The following is a 20036-nucleotide window of genomic DNA, read 5'->3' as shown; positions in this document are numbered from 1 at the left end:
GACGTCCGTCACCCGCGTGTCACCCTGCACCGCCCACAATGCCAACCCCCGAGGCTCTGGACGGGCCCCATCCTGGCCCCACCAGCAAACTCTCCCTCCCTCTGTGCACTCAGAGCTCTGTCCCTCGTCAGCAATGGACAAAGCACCCCCCATCCTCCACCTCATCCTGGAAGGTCCCCTTCACCTTCCTGCTCGGCAACCTGGCTTCCCCTGCAGCCCCTGGAGTGGGCCTGTTTTCTCTCCCACTCTGGAGGAGACCCTCCCACCGCAAACCTCCTTCCCAGGTCAGCAGAATTCACCACCCTCACCCGGCCTTGTTGGTCACCTCTAATCCTCCGTGTCACTGCCCCTAATTCCTTAAGATTCAGGCTCTCGGCTCCCTGTTGCTGGTGACCGCAGTGACCAAACAGATGGGACCCCGATTCCCTGACCTACTGCCCTCTCCGATGACCTTGTCCTCCACCCCAGCTCAGCCCGTTCCCAGGGCACTTGACCTTGCCATGTTTGGGGACCGCAGCCCCTGCAAAACCTCGGCCGCCAGCCTCACTCTGACCTCTGCCCCTTCTCTTCCCAGTTCACTGTCCTACAGCCCTGACCCCATGACCCCTACCCACCCCCGCACTGTCCTCATCTGCTCACACCCTGACGCCTCCTTGCCCTTCTCCCGCACCTGGCGAGCACCCCACCCCGGGCACGTCCACCCTCTGCCTACTCTCTACCTCACCTGCCTGGCAGACGCGCTGGAGGACACAACCGACCGGCCAACCGGTCGCCCTTTCGGTTCCCGACCACCCTCCCCGGGCTGCACACTTACGTCCACATGGCAGCCGCGCTACCAGCCAAGAGCCTGGGATCTGTGCGCTGTGTAAAGTTCACTCACCACTTCTTCATTTTTTAAAAATGCTAAGTTAAACGTACGTGTTTACTTTTACAGAATCTCGCAATGTGATCCTAGCATATTCAGTCCTTCGGTTGGGTGCTGTTTCCCTCTCTTCCTGGCTCCCCTTCCCCGGCCCACACCCCTGCAGCGGTGGTGTCCATGCTGACCCCCGAACGCGTGTCCCTCCACGCTTCCTGGCCCGTCCACTCTCAGAGCAGCCACCACACGTGGAAATGCCCATCACACCGAGGGAGGGGGCACCGGGACCACTGCCCGTTTCACATGGACCACATCAGGCACCCTCTCCTGCAGCTCGCTTTCCTCCCGGGCCCCCGGCACAGCCCCAGGTCAGTCCTTTTAACGTCCACTCACTCTTCTATGGTGAGAACGAATTGGACTTGCTCGACCACTGCCCTCCTGATGGGTTCTCACTTTCCCCCGCTTTATGTCACTACCAACGTGCCACGTAACCCCTCTGAGCCTTTGTTTCCACACGTGTAAGATGGAGCCATTGACAACCCTCACCTCACAAAGTTGCTGGAGAAATGAAATGTGACAACACGTGTGTCAAGCCCTCAAATGCTACATCTCTTTTCCTCTCGACGCTGTAAGACAGGTCGTATAATCCTCATTTAAAAAGATGTACACACGGAGGCTCAAAGAGATCGATTAGTTCCTCAGTGTCACACAGCTCTCGGAGTGGACCAGGGTGTGGCCAGCCTCTGCTCCAAGGCAGGTGACCAGCTCCTGCTGCCCCAGCAGTGAACGTGGCAAATGCTTTGTTAATGTTTCTCAGGCACAAGACTAGACAGAGGCCTGGTTCAGCACGCAAGCACTTGTCTGCTACAAGATCGACCCCGTAACACCGAAAAACAAAATACTCTACCCGATAAAGTGAGTCCACATATACCTAGAAAATCCCAGTTGGGCCCTGGTGCCCCCCAATCTGACACACACGAGGCCAGCTGCACAGACACACAAACTTACAGAATTTCGTAATTGCCAAGGACTTCCTTTGGGGGTGACTTGTTCCATTTACAGTCTGGAATTTCGCCGTTAGGGACGGCGATGTTGAGGGTGTCATTAATCAGGTTATACTTAAGGATTCGGTCGTTGGCAGTGCTGGAGGTGAGGGATGGGGACGCGTTCACCTACGAGAGGAAAGAGAACACATCCTTTGGCTGGACCACTTACTCGCCTGGAGCGAGGGCCCCGCAACGCAGATAAGGTTGTGATTCACACTGTTCATACCTAACACCTTCAGGGAGCATTTCGTGATCTATCTCATTAGCTGTTAGGTGAAATACAAACGATATTTAAAGACAGGACTAGGAACAGAAGCTACAAATCCGTCACCACGCAAATAAACATCGTAGGTCAACGTCCATCACAAACGTAATTTCAGCGTCTACCTGTGTGATGAGCTCTGTCCTCAGCACCAAAAGCTGCCCAGAGCTTTGCTGGAATCAGTGACCCAATGGCCCTGACCAAGCAGCATCGTGGGTTGAAGGAAAAGGAAAAGGACCCCTTCTGCTGAGAGAGTAAGGACTACCTCACCAACAAAGCAACATTCTGACCAGGTGAGGAGCCCATCCAGGCCTCTGAGGAGGTCAGCCAAGTCACAAAATCCACGTGTTAAAACGTGGCCATTTACTCCGCCGAAAGTCCCACGGGCCCTCAGTCGGTACCTATTTACCCTTATTTTAGGCACAGTTGTAATGACTTTGGTGGGCTGTTTTCTCAGGCCGTGAGAGAGAAGAGACAGCAAATGTGCAAGTTGTTCAGGCTTCCCCCCTCAGTAGTCAGACTGTGTCTTTGTGCCGCCAGCAGGGTGGACCTCGGGTGCCCCTGAAATTACCACCGTGGCTGATCGTATAATACTGTAATTCTTATTACAAATATGCTACAGTTAAGACCTGTTATTATTTTAGAAGTAATGTTCACAATTAAGATCCTAGTTCATCAAGGAAAGCTTGAGTTCCATTCAAGTTATTTACTCTGTTTAAGATGGAGGAAAAGAAATCATAAGTATGTTATACCTAAGGACTGACCTATCTGTCTATCTGTATGTACATTTATCTACACACACACACACACACACACACACAGCTTGCCCTCCCGTAACCTGGTTCTCCTGGCAGCTCCCTGCAGGGCCCCCGCTGACTCCCCTACAAGGGACCACTCACTGCTACTTGCTCTTGTGACTCAGCTTTGGCTGGAAACAGGACTGAGCTAAAGGGCCTGAGCCGTCCCGTCCACATGGGTGTGGTGAGAGGACACGGCACTCAGGGGCACTAGCGGGGAGATGAGTCACCAGAGTGGGAGCCTGCACCCTTTCCGCCCATCCAGCCCTGCGCCCCTCAGAGGCCTGAGCCCCTCTTCCTGGTAGCAGAGCAAAGCAGGACCACCCGGCAAGGTGGGCTCCGTGTCAGGGCCTCAGACGGGTGTGCCAGCGCCCGCTGCCACTGTCATCAGGAAAAGGGTGTATGCACCTCGCCCTTTCTAGAACGGCCATCACTACATCCTGTCTACGCCTTGAAACAGGCAGATGAGTCTCCTTCCAAACTACGCCTTCCTCCCAAGAGGTTAGCGCTCCTTATTTCCGGACAGAACGCTACCGCCTCCCAAGGGCTTCTGGGTCTGTGAGCTCCTTTCCTGAATGGGAACAGCGTCCGACAGGGCCAGGCCCCAGGACCTGGGCTCACCCGGAAGCACCCATTCGGAAGGGGGAGGATGGCTCGGGCTCTGTGGGCTGGGCTCGCCGGAGGTGACAGACCAGGAGTGTGTAGTCCCCAACCATCAGCAAACCGTCAGACCTTAACATCTGCCCCCGTCCTGCCGCGCCCACCCCGGCCTGGGAAACATCTGGCTGGGGCCGCGGAGCCCGAGGCACAGGCACCAGGAGGGTGTAGGGCGACCAGGCACGCGGGCATGCAGCGCGTGGGTACCTCGATCAGCCAGGGCTTCAGCTTGTCGTCGATGATGATGTCATAGCCGTAGCACTCAAAGCAGTGTTTGTCGTTGTTCATCACAGGCTGCAGGGAGAGGACCGGTGGGTTACAGAGCCAGAACTGGGGGGCCCAGCCGAGACCCACATCATGGAGATGCGGGACGTTAAAGCGGCAGGACCCTCCTCACGGTAGTGATGCCAGCGGCTCACTCCTGTGACCAGCGGCTCCCCATCTCCGCCCTCCCCCCTCCCCCCTTCCTCCCAGTGTTTCTCCCACAGGGTCAGGGATGGAAAGGGGGTTCGTGAAGCAATCACTGTCTCCACGTCTCATTCATCAGAGGCTTGACGACCAGCAATGAACGTCTCCATCGGCACAAGACCGTCCTCAGAGTGGACAGAAGTCCAGCTCCAAGCCCAGGCACCCAGAGTTCAGGCCTGTGCGGCTTACACATACACACACACACACACACACACACACACACACACACCCAGAGCCCACCAGGCTGTCAGTCCCTTTACAGACCCCTCGGGATGAGCTTATGAACCTCTGTTCTCTGTGACAAAAGTCAAAAGTCAAATCCACTTACTTAAAAGTTTTGGATTTTCTTAGGTTTCATTTTTTAAATTTATTTATTTATTTTGGGGTCTTCATTGCTGTGCAAGGGCTTTCTCTAGTTGCAGCGAGCAGGGGCTACTTTTCGTTGCAGTGCGCGGGCTTCTCACTGCGGTGGCTTCTCTTGCTGTGGAGTGTGGGCTGTAGGCGCATGGGCTCAGTAGTTGTGGCACGCGGGCTCCAGAGCGCAGGCTCAGTAGTTGTGGCGCACGGGCTTAGTTGCTCCGCGGCATGTGGGATCTTCCCGGACCAGGGCTCAAACCCGTGTCCCCTGCATTGGTAGGCGGATTCTTAACCACTGCACCACCAGGGAAGTCCCTTCTTCTCAGTTTTTAATTCCATTTCAAAAACTGTTCTCCAAGTGCATAAAAAACCCACCAGCCGCTTGTTTATGACACAGATTTCCAGGCTGCCCAAGCTGCCTGGATTAAACCCTCCAGGAGAGGCCCAGCCAGCAGCAGTGCTACGCACTCCCCGGGGACTCTCATGCACCCCACAGCGAGGGAAGCACACAGACACGACCGTGAGGATGGTGAGGTCTATTCATACGTTAGTGGATGCGTGGACTCTCCCTAAAACACTGGATTTAGAACAGGAAACATCGAATGGGGAGAGAGCCCAGTGCAGCCCCACTCACTGGAGGAAAACCAGGCTGGGGGGCTGTTTCATCATGTGGAAATTTAGTGGAATTGCTGCATTTCCACTGAAAGCCTGGTGTCCTAACCCGGCCAGCGCACACACCACTGTCCCCCAAAGCCTCTGCAGCACAGAGGGAAGAGAGGAAAGCCACTCACCCTCTGTCATCCCCCAGCCCCGCTGTCTCTGGCCCTCTGAGCATTCTGCTCCCCAGCTCTGCCTCTCGGCTTCTCCGTGGGCCCCCCACGTGGTCCACGCCCTGCACCAGGCCCTCCTCACGAGTTACCGCAGCCTCCTGTTTCCCTGCCTGCCTCTCCCCTAGATTCCCCGAAGGCAACAACCTGGTAAAAACGAGGTGACCAAATATTTGCTAAATTAATAAAAACTGCATAAATAAATCCCTGCTCCCCAAAGCCTCAGAGCCTTAGAAACCCAACAGCTTTTCAGCTCAGGAGGCTGAGGCCCAGGAGAAGATCTCAGAGGCGCCCGGAGGATCCAGCCTCGAGAGAGGCTGCATGTCCGGGGCCAGGACACAGGTTTTCTTGACTAAACAGCCAACCGTTTCTCAGAGTTCTGCCAATCAGGCCAGGACGGGAGCGGAGGCACTAAGGCTCCCACATCGCCTGTGTTACAGCCGCTGCCATTTACCTTCCCAGCCCGTAAATTAGCCTCCGCGGAGCGTGTTCACACAACCAGCCCGAGACATCAGGGTCGAGATCCCAATTTCACAGAGGAGACCCCCGAGGCCCACAGAGGGCAGGCACTTGTGCCACGTCGCCAGGCGGCACATGGTGGCTTCGGCTTGAAATCTGAGCCCAGGACTCCCCACACATCTGCACCGTGACCCCCACCCAAGCGTCGAGGTTCAAGGCATGGCTTCCGTGGGGTGAGAGACGTGGAACGTGGCCCCTGAGACGCCTCTCTCCAACAGCTAACCAGACTAACTAGACCCTGGGTTTTTCCCCGTCGAGTCCTCCCTGTGGGCCCGAGACGCAGACTGAAGGCACAGGCGGGGCTCATCAGCACTTGGTGAAACAGGAAGAGCTTGATTCAAGACACAGGAAAGCCAAGGTGTCCACTGAAGGGTCACCTTTCCTGTCCATAATTTTCTTTACACAGTTGTTTCAACAAAGCTTTTCACGTACAGGGGAATTAGTATAAGTTGGCATTTTCAAAGATAAAAATGGGAGAGCAAATTCCCCAGCGGTCCAGTGGTTAGGACTGCCGTGGCCCAGGTTCAATCCCTGGTCGGGGAAGTAAGATCCCGCAAGCCGCACAGCGCGGCCAAAGGGGGAAAAAAAGGGGGGAGCGGAGAGGGCCTTAATCTTCCACTGAGAAGCTTTCACATAAATATTTTCACACACATCCACCTCGCTGCCAAACCCACATCACACTTTCTCCAGAACAGCAATCTCCCCACGTTTCCGACTCCAGCGAGTGAAGCTCTTTTCACAGCCCCTCCACTCCAGTGTGTGGGCGCTACTCCAGTCTGCCCACCGGTATCTGCACCAGAAATAGCGGCCTCCATGCTGGTGCTCCAGGGTTTATTCTTTTCTTTTCCTTTGAAAATAGATGCACACCTGCTTTAGAACGGTGAAACGAAACACAAAAACTGCAAACCAGCCAACAGATATGAGACTTGAGTAAAAAATAAGAGAGGATCTCTCCAGCCCTAAATGTCTATGAAATAGCAAAGCAGGAATCCTAAAAATAGGGAGGCTGCTGAAAAGTCCATCTCCAAAGCATCACCTATGACAAAATACTCATGCTCGACTCAGTGGGCACAGAAGAGCCGATGATGACGTCACAAGGTCCCTGCCCTTCTGCAGAGGTTCCAGGGCCATGGCTGCAGCAACGCCAGCCAGGAGCCAGCCCCTCTCCCTTCCCGAGACCACCCTGGCCTCTGGCAGACGTGTAGGAGATGAGACCATAAAAAACAGCTATTTTTGGGCTTCCCTGGTGGCGCAGTGGTTGAGAATCCGCCTGCCAATGCAGGAGGAGACACGGGTTCGAGCCCTGGTCTGGGAAGATCCCACATGCCGTGGAGCAACTGGGCCCGTGAGCCACAATTACTGAGCCTGCGCGTCTGGAGCCTGTGCTCCGCAACAAGAGAGGCCGCGATAGTGAGAGGCCCGCGCACCGCGATGAAGGGTGGCCCCCGCTTGCCGCAACTGGAGAAAGCCCTCGCACAGAAACGAAGACCCAACACAGCCAAAAATAAATAAATAAATAAATAAAATTTAAAAAACAAAACAAAAAAACCCCAAAACCCTCAAGTAAGAAAAAAACAAAAAAAACAAAAAACCCCAGCTATTTTTAACAAAAGAACCACCTGCACCCCCAAATCCCGAACTCTTGCTGGGCTTGCGTGGTCTCCTTCGCGCTCTCTGCTCCCGGCCCCGCCCCCCAGCGCTCCTGGGACTCACCGCCACGGCCTTCAGGGACTGCACGATGACCCAGTGGATCTCGTCGAACAGCTTGCCGGTCACCTCCCTGCCTCGGGTGCTCTCCAGGTACAGCCGCAGGTTGTTCACGGCCCACTTGCCCCCGTGGATGTGGTTGTAATCCTCCTGGCCACAGAAAAGGGGGGGGGCCAGGCAATGCTCCCAGAGGCACCCCGCGCTTGAGCGTTTCCTGGTGCCCCTTGGTGTGCGGGGGGTGGGGGGGCAGGCACCCGGGAACAAAGCAGATGGGCCCTGCCCCTTGGGGATCTGGGCCTCCTACACATGCAATTTTTTAAAAATACAGTTGTCCCTCGGTATCCACAGGGGATTGGTTCCAGGACACCCCTTGCATTCCAAAATCCTTGGACGCCTAAGTCTCTTATATAAAATGACACCGTATTTGTCTGTAACCTACACACATCCTCCCCATCTCCTGTGTACTTTAAATCATCTCTAGATTACTTATAATACCTAATGTGATGTAAATGCTATGTAAATTGGTGTAAACACAACAAAAAGGCTACAAAAATAGTTGCCATTGAGCAGCAAATTCAAGTTTTGCTGTTTTGGAAATTTCTGGAATTTTTTTTTTTTTCCTGAATTTTCTTTGTTTGGTTGCTTCGCGCAGCTTGCAGGATCTTAGTTCCCCAACCAGGGATGGAACCCACGCCCCCTGTGGCGGAAGCGCAGAGTCTTAACCACTGGACTGCCAGGGAAGTCCCTTTCCGAATATTTTCAACCCAAGGCTGGTTGAACCCACAGATGTGGAGCCCTGGGATATGGAGGGCCGACTCTACTCAACTCTGTAGTGTTCTCATAATCAATGCTTCATCCCCTACAGTGCATGCTGTGGATGGAGTGCCACCCAGACACCCCTTCAAGACCAAGGCGCTCCTTCTTGCAGCACAGACCCTTTCAGGGAGCTGCCCTTGGTTAAAAGGACCTGCCTAGTCCAACCCCTCCTCGGGCAGCCCACAGCCGGTGAGGGGTTGGTGCCCGGGTATTGGCCCCTGTCTCCGTCCGTCTGGGACAACTCTTCAGGGGCACCCAGCTGCAGAGCGCGCTGAGGTTGGCTGGGGCCCCTGCTGCAGCTGTGTCCCCACTTGACCCCCCTCTGCCCGATCCGGCTCCCCCCAACTCCTGGTGTTGCCCCTGACATCATGCCCCAGTAAACCTCCTGCATGCTCATCTCTGCCTCTGTTTCCTGGAGAAGCCAACCTGGGACACACCGTGCCCCGGGCACGATGGTTTAAGAGACCCACACATGAACCTCCCTCACAGCGCCCCAGCTGTCTGAGAGACTCGGGCTCAGAGAGGCCCCATTACTTGCCCAAGCTTTCATCCTGGCTGTGAAAGAACTGGGACCTTAGCCCAGGTTTTCCGATGCCAGTTCAGTGCTCTTTCTATTTCTCTGACCCTGGACATTAATTCTCCACACACTGCCTCTTTGGAGGCAAAAAGCTAGAAAATACTGAAGTATATTAGAAAGTTATGAGACTGAGATTTCATTTTCTAAGTATAAAGTTGGTAAATGTGAACTAAAACAAAATCAGCTTAATAAGGAACAAACTCAAAGCAGACTCTGTTTACATATAAAAGCAAAGAATTATCCATATTTTTAATAACATCTTTTCAAGGCCAGAGACAAATTCCTTTTACATGTCAGTTCTTACTAAAATGCCTTAAAAGATGAGGTGCCCAAGCTTGTTCACCTCAAACAGGCTCTCAAATATATTACTTGGTGTTTGTATTCCTAAAAAAAGGACTGTATCCCTAAAATAAATTATAGGAAAAACTAGGCTAACTGTCCAGCAATACCTTTTCTTTTCCTATATACAGATTCTCTTCACTATCAAGAAAAATTTGTTTACTTAAAAAAAAAAGTTCCAGAGGCATAAAGTATACACTTTATGCAAAACACTGTCTTACACGTGCATAGATATAAAAAGTATAGATACAAAGTAATGATACAAAAAGCGCCTGCTTTTTGGCCGTAGGAAAGTTATTTTATCAGAATTATCTCAGAACATTTTTCTCCTATCAACTTGCAAACATTGCGCATTTCAGGACCCACCCCTTCTCTTTCAGCTCCTCCCCTTCCACCCTGGGAAACCCTCCAGCAGTCATGGTTAAGCCAGCCTCCTGGCAGGCCCCAAACCCCACCCCTGCACTCTCAAGGCAGCACTGAGGTCTCCTGACCTTTCCTTACACTCAGTCCTCTGCAGTCTGCCCCTCTGGCTGGACTCTGAGCTTCCCGAGGGCAGGGATGTGTCTCATCATCCTGCCCCAGAGCACGGGGTGGCGCTCTGCCCCCAGGGGCCCTCCGTGGGCAAGCAGATCCACTGGTCAGCAGCATTTCTGTGTTCAATACAACATCTATTCTCTACGCAATGTTAAATTAGAGCCATGTGAAGCTTTCATTCAAGGGCGAAATGGAAGTTTCTCGGAGTAACCTCTTTCTAACATTAAAAAGCGAAGCATTTAGAAATAGGAAGAATATGGAAAGCACCGCTGCTTCCGGTGCATGTAGAGATACCAGGCTGAAGACAGCCTCAGCTCTCTCCTTCCGTCTTTTTACAAGAATGGTTTCTTTTCCTTATTGATGGAAATAGTGACCTCGCGTTTGATGGCCTGAGAAGGCTCGTCAAATGGGACCCTCCCAATTTCAGTCTGGCCCCCCCCCAGGGTGAGGCGGCTTAGCAGGCCAACACATCATGCACTATCCTCGGGACACCAAGTGGACTCGAGGTCGGTCACTGTCATTTCCCACCCCCGCCCAGACTTGACGAAATGTGCTACTTGGCTATGAAGGGTGTGGCGTCAATGCTCAGCTTTCCCCAAATGGCTGATAAGTTCTGTGCTGTGTCACCTGAAAGACCATTTTCCCAAATTCATATGAACAAGGCCTTGGCCGAGTCACCCCTTCTCCTCTAACTGTGAACACTGTAACGACAACACTCTCTCAGTTTGCTCTCAGGAAAACCCGACGGGCAGGTGAACTGGGGTCAGCCCCCCAGGGAAGCCAGTTGCCACGACCAGCAAGGTAAAAACCAGGGCTCCTGTTTGAGAGGGAGGCTGGGTGACTTGCCCAAGTCACCCAGAGGTTAAGTGATGGGCATGGGATTGGGCCCAAGCTGGTCTGACCAAACCCTTCAGTAGGTTACTCAGAAAAGCTTGTTTTCTATCAATATTTACCCTCTTTCTATTCAAATGATAAAAAGATTAGGGTATTCAGGCTTCCATTCAAGCAAGACCCAAATAGAAGAGTCTTTCCTATAGAAATGAGACCTTCAGGCCTTGTTCGCCAGGACTGGACTGTAGTCCCAAAGCCTGCACAGAACCTACCACATCCTGTGTTCCGGCCTCCGCTGGCCTCTACAGGGCCCTCTCACTCCACCCCCCTCGCTCGGGGGCTCCAGCTGCCCCGACTCCTTTCAGCTCCTGTGATGCTCCTTCCTGCCACGGGGCCTTGGCACGTGCTGTGCCCTCTGCTAGAATGCTCTTTCTACTCCTCCACCCAGGGAACCCCTGCTCAGACTTCAGCTCTCTGCTCAAGGCCACTTGTGCGGCGGCCTCCGACCACCTGGACTCCAGGCTCCTTCATTCCAAGCTCCTCCAGGCCTGCATCTCTACCTGCAGAACGCGCATCTCAGTTGCAGTGTGATTATTTGATGACTGTCTTCACCCCCCAGGCTCTAGGCTCCATGAGAGTAGGGGTGAAGGAAGTTTTTGCCCATATTTGTAGCCCTCAGCATGGGACCAACCCAGACAGGTGCTCAGTATCCAGTCTTTAACGGAATGACCAAGCACAAGTCCTCTCATATAATCCTCCCACAAGCCCCACAAGGTAATAATACTATCTCCTTTTACAACTCGAGAGACCCAGGCTCCGAGAGTCAATTAACTTGCCCAAGGTCCCAGAACTACTTGAATGTGGGACTTTCTCCAAATGCCCCACCCCCAGTGGGACAAGCACACTGGATATTTGGGGCTCCCCCTCCCAATCAGTGCCAGAGCATCTTAAATACAACTCCTATACCCACCCACCCTCTCCTGCAAATAGAAAAAGGAAGAAACCCACAAAATCCTCATCAGTGCCAGGGCATCTTAAATTCAACTCCTATACCCACCCAACCCCTCCTGCAAATAGAAAAACGAAGAAACCCATAAAATCAGTCCATTTCCTTAAGCTCAAGGGAAAAGAAGCACTTACCCCGTGTTTCTGAATGGCAACGTTGGTGAGATGAACAAACATGTTGTCCAGCTCACTGGTACTCGGGGTGTATTTTACTGTGCAAAAGCGGCAAAATCCAAGTTTATACCTAAGTGGGAATTCAGATTAGTTCAATACTCTGAGGACAAGTGTAAACAAAATACAACACTTTTTTTTCTCTAAAAGAGCTGCTTTTTGTTTTAAACTTTTTAAACAGCTGCTTTGTTATTTTTTATGGTTCTTTTTATACAACAGCTTTATTAAGATATAATTTATGTGCCATATAACTCATCCACATAAAGTGTACAACTCAACGGTTTTTGGTATATTCAGAGCTGTGCAACCATCACCACAATCAATTTTACATCTGCATCACCCCAGAAAGAAACCCTGCGACGGTCAACAGTCCCTTCCCAACCCTGGTGTTGGGCAAACACTGATCTACTTTCTGTTTCTACAGTTTTGCCTCTTCTGGGTGCATCATATAAACGGAATTGTACAACATGTGGCCTTCTGTGTCTGGCTTCTTTCTCTGAGTATCTTTGTAAGGGTAAGAGTTGCTTTTTGTTTTCAAGATTCACATTCGCGTCAAAGTTACTGCCTTACTCAACATGGGTCACATGCCAGGCACTACTCGTACAGGGAGTTCGACCAACCCTTGCAAGGCCTCCGAGGAGTAGGAAGTATCGCGTCAAAGCACGGTCTTTTTTTTTTTTTTTTTTGGCCACAGTGCGCATTATGCGGGAATCTTAGCTCCCCAGCCAGGGATCGAACCCGGGCCCCCCGCAGTGGAAGCCAAGTCCTAACCACTGGACCACCAGGGAATTCCCAAAGCACTGTCTAAAGAATGGAAACAAAACTCCGGCTCTTACATGTAGCAGCGCAGTGGGCGGTACGTAGACACCAGAACATACAAGCGCAGGTCAAACTTCCTGCCGCCGATTAGTAACGGGTTGTTTATGTACAGAGAGATCACGTAGGCTTCCTTGGTAGACTGAGTCATGAACCTGGGTGTGTCAAAGTCGAGGTTAGATGCAAAGACCAGAGGTCTCATACAGAACAGACTTGTGGCTAAGGGGGAGGGGGTCAGGGAGGGATGGATTGGGAGTTTGGGGTTAGCAGCTGCAAACTACTATATATAGGATGGATAAACAACAAGGTACTACTGTACAACACAGGGAGATATATTCAAATATCCTGCGGTAAACCATAATGGAAAAGAATATGAAAAAGAATCTATATATGTATAACTGAATCACTTTGTTGTACAGCAGAAATGAAAACAGCATGGTAAATCAACTGTACTTCAATAAAATAAATTAAAAAAAAAAAAAAGACCAGAGGTGTTTAGTCGGCTGGTGACAAGCTTGCTGCCTCTCATTAAGTGAGAGGCCGGTTCACGGGGAGAAAACAAGGGTGGGGGTGGGTGGGTATCCACAGAGGAACCCCCGGCTGCTGGCATCATGCAGTCAGACTTAAATGCAGGACACAAGGAGGCATCCCTGCCACTCCTGGGAATTCAGGGGAGCCATCGGCCCACCCGGAAAGAATGGCACCAATGGTGGCCTCCAGGCGCTTGCCGGCAGTTAAGGACCTCGAAGAGGCCAAGAGTGAGCCTTAGACTAAATCTCCTGGTGTCCTCCGTTCTGAGGGGCCCCCAACCCAGAGAGGAGACCTGACCTGACCGCCACCTAGGTCTTCTCTTACACTGAGCGCACACACTGCCTGGCGCTCGGGTCCATCCCCACCTCGACCCCGTGAGGCTGGTGCTATTTGTGTCCCCAGTTTACCTGGATGAAGAACCTAAGAGTCTATACAACAAAACTTACTCAGGTGGTGAGTGCCAGACAGGGGTTCAAGCCCAGGCACCCAGGTGTGAAGCATGTCCTTCGCCACCTCAGAAGCACCAGGACTGGACGGGTCTCCCCCCAGCTTTCAGGACAGAGAGTGGCCGGCGAGGCTCCCTGCTCCTGTGACCTTACGCCAGTTTACCCACCATCCCCAGGTTAGATTCTACGACTGGTGACGCTACAGTGGCCACAGAGCCTTGCCCTGCTGCCACGTGTATACCTGCACAAATGCTGCGCACCTGGAAAGGCAAGCGAGGGCCCCCCCCCCCGGCCGTGGCCAAGAGACTGAGGACGACGTGAGATGGCTGGGAGGCACACGCAACGGGCTCCCCCACTTACGAAGATGTTTTGCTGTCCCGGGACCACTTTTTGATTTGCGAGAGCTTGTTGATCAGAAAGATGCCCTTTCCCTGGGCTTTGCCACAAGGTTTCATGATCCAGGTGCTGGAGGGGCTTTTCCTGAACTCCTCCACGAACAGGTTGTAGTCGGCGGGCAGCATGTAGGTGATGGGGACGAAGTCTGAGGGTAACAGAGAAGGGACAACGGTGAGCCAGCCCTCCGGGGGCCACGGACAGAAAGATGCTGCCACTGCCTCTTCAGCGCCTGTTTCACTACCTCACGCCCCCGCCCAGCATCTAACAGGGCAAGGGCTTCTGCAGTTCAATCCCGGTACAACACAGGCACACCTCGTTTTATTGCGCTTCACAGATAATGCGTTTTTTACAAACTGAAGGTTTGTGGCAACCCTGCGTGGAGCAAGTCTATCGGCACCATTTTTCCAACAGCCTTTGTTCACTTTGTGTTTCTGTGTCACATTTTGGTAATTCTCGCAGTATTTCAAACTTTTTCATTATTATTATATTTGCTATGGTGATCTGAAATCAGTGATCTCTGATGTTACTACTGCAAAAAAATTACAACTCACTGAAGGCTTGGATGATGGTTAACATTTCTAAGCAATAAAGTATTTTTAAATTAAGGTATGTAGGGACTTCCCTGGTGGCACAGTGGTTAAGAATCCATCTGCCAATGCAGGGGACACGGGTTCGATCCCTGGTCCGGGAAGATCCCACATGCTACAGAACAACCAAGCCCGTGCGCCACAACTACTGAGCCTGCGCTCTAGAGCCCGCAAGCCGCAACTACTGAGCCCACGTGCCACAACTACTGAAGCCCGTGCGCCTAGAGCCCGTGCTCCACAACAAGAGAAGCCACCGCAATGAGAGGCCTGAGAACCGCAACAAAGAGTAGCCCCTGCTCCCCGCAACTAGAGAAAGCCCGCACGCAGCAACAAAGACCCCACGCGGCCAAAAACATAATTAATTAATTAATTAAGGTATGTACATTGACTTTTTTTTAAGACATAATGCTATTGTTCACTTGATAGACTACAGTTTAGCATAAGGATAACTTTTATATGCAGTGGGAAACCCAAAAAATTCATGTGGCTTGCTTTTATTGTGGTATTCACTTTATTTTAAAACTTCATTCTTTTTATTTGTTTATTTATTTTTGGCCACACCATGCAGCTTGCAGGATCTTAGTTCCCTGACCAGGGATCGAACCCGGGCCCCTGGCAGTGGAAGCGTGGAGTCCTAACCACTGGACCACCAGGGAAGTCCCATTGCAGTAATTTGCCTTATTTTGGTGGTCTGGAACTGAACCCACCATACCTCTGAGGTCTGCCTGTAATGAGTTTTCTCTTTTAGCTGTGTGCTAAGTACTTTACGAACCTGTACCATTTAATCCCCACAGCAAACTGTGAGATAGGTATTGTTATCATTCCCATTTATCAGATTAGGAAACGAGGCCCAGAGAGGTCACTTATGTACTTTTCCCCAGCTGTGCAAAAGGGATTCTGAAATTACCCGACAGCCCAGCTTTTCTCACCAGGTGGGGCAGGGATGCACTGCGCTCCCCAGGCATTGCGGGACACAGTAACGATCCCTCCTGGCAGTCTGTAACTCAGGGAGTGTCCCCCACGCCCACCACCTCCTGTGCACATTCCCAAGGCACTCACACAAACTCAGATTCCAAGTGGAGCCCCCTCCCCCAATTCTGGAGATGCCTGGAATGAAAGAGGTGCCCACAAACACGTTCATCCCTCAAAGCCAACAGGCACCATCTCGCGGTCTTGTGCCACTCGAAAATACTCCACTATCTATTTAAAACGTGAGGCCGGTGGCAAGGACACAAACCCAGGTAGAGGTATTTTCCACTTTCGTCCTTCTCTGCCAAAGGACTCCCTTCCTTCTCCAGCTCTTTCCTGTATCTCTTGATGTTTTTCACCATCAGATCCTTCCGCGTCAGTTCATAGTGGTTCGGGAAATGGTTGACTATTTGATCATCTGAGAGCCGGTAGCCAGTTTCGACACTAAAAACATTGCGGATGGTTTGCACACTCATCCTGAAAGAGAAGCACAGCTTAAGGGATGTGCAGGACGGAAGCTCAGAATGTGTCCACGTGGAGGCGGGTGTCGTTAAAGCCCGGGGACTCCTGACCAGGAAGCAGGTTCCGTCAGAGCTTACCCGTCCCCAAGCCGGCACCGAGCCAGGAGGTGCCTGGCCCACAGCGGCAGGCTGTGTGTCCGCTGACTGAACCTCAAATATCTGAGGCAGGGGCTGTTTTGACTCTCTGCCCTGATTGGTTGTACTCTCTGGCACAGAGTAGATGCTCAATAAATGTTTATCAGTTAATGATAACATTGATTTTGATACCAAACTAATGAAAGTCAGACTCTGAACTCAGGAAACTCATTGACTCAATATCTGCACCCAAAGTCAGGAAGGACAGGGACCCCCTAAAACCAAAACCCCAGGGACTTCCCTGGTGGTCCAGTGGTTAAGAGTCCGTGCTTCAACTGCAAGGGGTGCAGGTTCCATCCCTGGTCAGGAACTAAGATCCCGTGTGTCACGTGACAAACCCAAAAAATTAAAAACAAACAACAAAAAAACAGGGGTTATTTAAGGACCCTGAGTTGGCATGTGATATTCTTGGAGAGACCCCTGACAGGCCAGCTAAACTGCGGAGCCCCCAGTGAAATGAGAGTTGAAAGAGAAATGGATTCCTTCTCATCCTCTAAGAAAGCCAGTCTCCCTGCCACATCTGTCTGACTTCCCTAGCCGCCCCCCCAGAGAAGCAGGAAGGACGGAAGGGCTGGCACCCACAAGGGAGTCCTGGAGTCACAAGACAAGGTCCTCTCTGTACTCCCTGCCCCCAACCCGCCCCCGCCCCATAGCACCAACCAGAGGGTTTCTTTTGATTCCATAATCATCAGAACAAAAGGATTAAAAAAAAAAAAAACTTTTTATTATGGGAAAGCTCAAACACACGAAGAAGTATAGACAAAAGTGTAACAGAACCCCGTAATCCAGCTTCAACAGTCACCACGAGGCCAGGCTTGCTTTGCCTGTACCTCACAGCACTGGCTTATTTTGAGGCACTTCCCAGATAACATATCATTTCATCCAAAATATTCCTGTTAGAATCTCTAACAGTTAAAGACTCCTTTTTATATTATATGATATCCTATTTTATACTGTTATCACAACTGAAAAAAAAAAAGGAGCACAGCCAATTCCATTTTGTTTTTTTTTTTTTGCCTGCACCACGCAGCTTGCAGGATCTTAGCTCCCAAACCAGGGATCGAACCCGTGCCCCCTGCAGTGGAAGTGCAGAGTCTTAACCGCTGGACCGCCAGGGAAGTCCCAGGAGCAGTAATTCCTAAATATCATCAAATATTACTCAGTGTTCAAATCTCCCCAGTTGTCTGATAAATATTTTTTTACAACTTTTGCAAATAAGGACCAGGCCTTCTGATTAGTTGTTCTCTCTCTCACACATCTCTTTAAATCTATACATTCTCCCCCACCCCTCCTTAATTTTTTTCTATGCAATTTATTTGTTGAAGACACCAGGTAGGGGTTCTCACAGCTTCCTTATTTATCATGCTCCCCAGGGCCCTGTACTTCCTGTAAGTTGGGAGTCAGACCTAGAGGTCTGATGAGCTGCAGGTCGATGGGGGCAGAGCTGCGTCCCGGGGTGGCATCCAGCCGGAGAGCCTCTCCCTTCGGGATGTCAGTGACTAATCAGCTGCACCGCCCAATAGAAACAGAATGTGACCCACAGCTGAGTCACATAGTGAATTTTCTAGTAGTCACATTAAAACAAAAGTTAAAGAGGGACTTCCCTGGTGGCACAGTGGTTGGGAATCCGCCTGCCAATGCAGGGGACACGGGTTCGAGCCCTGGTCCAGGAAGATCCCACATGCCGCAGACCAACTAAGCCTGTGCGCCACAACTACTGAGCCCACACACCACAACTACTGAAGCCCACGCGCCTAGAGCCCGTGCTCTGCAACGAGAAGCCACCGCAATGAGAAGCCCGTGCACTGCAACGAAGAGTAGCCCCCACTCGCCACAACTAGAGAAAGCCCACGTGCAGAAACGAAGACCCAACGCAGCCAAAAAAAAAAAAAAAAAGTTAAAGGAAAGAGGTGAAAGTAATTTTAATGTATCTTATTTAACCTAATATATCCAAAATATTATCATTTCAACATATTACCAACATAAAAATTTGTGATGAGGAATTTTACATTTGTTTCTTCGTGCTAAAACGGGAGCGTACGTCACACTCCGGCACATACACCTCTGTCTGGACCAGCCACACTTAAGTGTCCTATTGTCCTGTGGTCAGCGGCCTCCGTCCTGCACAGGCGTAGATCCTTATGTCGTGAGGGGTTGCAAAACGGTGAAATTCTCCTTTTTCATTCCTCCTTCATTTATTGGCAGGAATATTTCTACAAGGAGAAACTTCCCTGCGTCAACAATTTAGATAACCCATGAATGGTTCCTACAGGGAAGACTGAGTAAGTGTGTGATTCTTTCCCTTTACCAGTTTTCAAAACAGTGAGCTGGTTCCCTACCACCCGCAGACGTGTGATGAGCCGTGTCCTGGGAACCTGTCCCTGCAAAACAATTACCCAACGTTAGCTACTTAAGACAACCACCATTTTATGATATCTCGAGGTTTTGTGGGTCAAGAACTTGGGCAGGGCTCAGCTGAGCGCTCTGCCCCACGCAGCACTGAGGTCGCTGGGTGGGATTCAGCCGGCTGGTCTGGGGGCCCCGAGAAGGCTTCTTCCACATCTGGCACCCTGGCAGGCACGGCTGGAAGGTGGGCGCAGCTGCAACCTCTCTAGCACGACGGTCCCGGGACGGTCAGGCTTCTCACGTGGCAGCTCGGGGCTCCCGCCGGGGGTTCCCACACAGGAGGAGGAAGCTGCTGGTTTCCTAAGGCCTGGATCACACTGACCGCATCCCACTGGCCAAAGCAGTCACAGAGCCCACCCAAGGTCAGGAGGAGGGGAACAAAGACCCCATCTGCAGAGGGAAGTGGTGTCAAAAACGCTGTGGCCATTTTAACGTGCCACAAATTATGTGGGGTTTTGTTCCGTTTCAGTTCTTTTGGGGGGCATTTTTATGAACTCATAGATTCAAACATGATTCATGAGTTTCAGTCTGCTGTAATTATTCTTACGGAAGCTCTAGTTGTCCCATTTTGGGCAGAAGGAACTCTGTAAGTTGTCTCCTGAGTTTTATTAACGTGAATCCAGCAGGCCTCGACGACGTCCTTGCTTTCCCATAAGACAAGCGATTCCGAGCTCACCTTGTACATTTCTTCCTGAGGCCCAGCATCAGGCATTTCTCCAAGGAGCAAAGGACCTTTTGTTGTAAATAAATGTTCACCTACTGTGTAGCCTGATTGTAAAAAGGATCCCAATTGTCCACCCCTCAACTCCCATCAGGAGGTAAAATATATTTCCCCTTGAATCGGGGCTGACCTAATGCCTTTCTTTGGCCAAAAAGAAGGGCAGAAGTGATGGTGTGCCATTTCTGAGACTAGCCCCGAAAGGCCTTGAGAGCTACCACCTCCCTCTTGGGCCCCTGACACCACCGCAAGCCCAGGCTAGCCGGTTGGAGGGATGTGAGAGATTTGTGGAGAGAAGCCCCTGTCGTCCTAGCCAAGGGCATCCTAGACCAGCCAAGCCCCAGATGACCCACCAGGTGACAGTAGATGTGTGAGTGAGCCCAGGCAGGAACAGTGAAGTTCTGCCACACCGAAAGAACCGCTCAGCCAAACCCACAAACTCATGTGCAGCAAAAAATGGTTGTTGTTTCAAGCCCCTAAGTTTGTGGTGTTTGTTACTCACCATCAGTTTGGCAATGGATCACCCCCTCCAGGAGAGCCAGTGTTCACCTGTTTCACTCGCCTTCTACTTCCTGCCCACATGCAAGCTGCTTTTGCATAGTTGTTGTCAGAATACAAATACAATTTCATAACATGTTTTTCTTCACACTTACTGTTATTCAGTTTCCCAAACTGCTTTATAATCGTCACAATTATTTCAATGGCTGTACCGTAATCCACTTGGTTAATCTATTCACCT

At 51.3% G+C, this 20036-nt stretch overlaps 1 protein-coding gene and 1 long non-coding RNA gene across 9 annotated transcripts in view; one reads left to right on the top strand and one right to left on the bottom strand.

Annotated features, from left to right (window-relative positions):
- TTLL1 (TTL family tubulin polyglutamylase complex subunit L1) overlaps nt 1-20036 on the bottom strand; it is a 37057-nt gene that overhangs the window by 2779 nt on the left and 14242 nt on the right. For 7 of the 8 annotated variants that reach the window (XM_082420642.1, XM_082420641.1, XM_082420647.1 and 4 more), the window contains 7 exons: nt 15786-15994; nt 13926-14106; nt 12609-12743; nt 11737-11845; nt 7506-7649; nt 3829-3915; nt 1868-2031 (listed from right to left, as the gene is read on the bottom strand). In XM_082420642.1, the coding sequence (XP_082276768.1) occupies nt 1868-2031; nt 3829-3915; nt 7506-7649; nt 11737-11845; nt 12609-12743; nt 13926-14106; nt 15786-15994 (1029 nt within the window). The remainder of the gene's footprint in view (nt 1-1867; nt 2032-3828; nt 3916-7505; nt 7650-11736; nt 11846-12608; nt 12744-13925; nt 14107-15785; nt 15995-20036) is intronic. The other variant, XM_082420648.1, reaches the window with a different exon arrangement.
- Nucleotides 1-20036, top strand: part of LOC309641080 — a 349060-nt gene that overhangs the window by 322432 nt on the left and 6592 nt on the right. The gene's annotated exons all lie outside the window — the stretch shown is intronic.

This window comes from Balaenoptera physalus, assembly GCF_965194825.1.
Source record: "Balaenoptera physalus genome assembly, chromosome: 13".
Classification (NCBI taxonomy): Eukaryota; Metazoa; Chordata; class Mammalia; order Artiodactyla; family Balaenopteridae; genus Balaenoptera; species Balaenoptera physalus.
The sequence above is the reverse complement of the archived record's forward strand: the minus strand, read 5'-3'. Positions and strand labels throughout refer to the sequence as shown.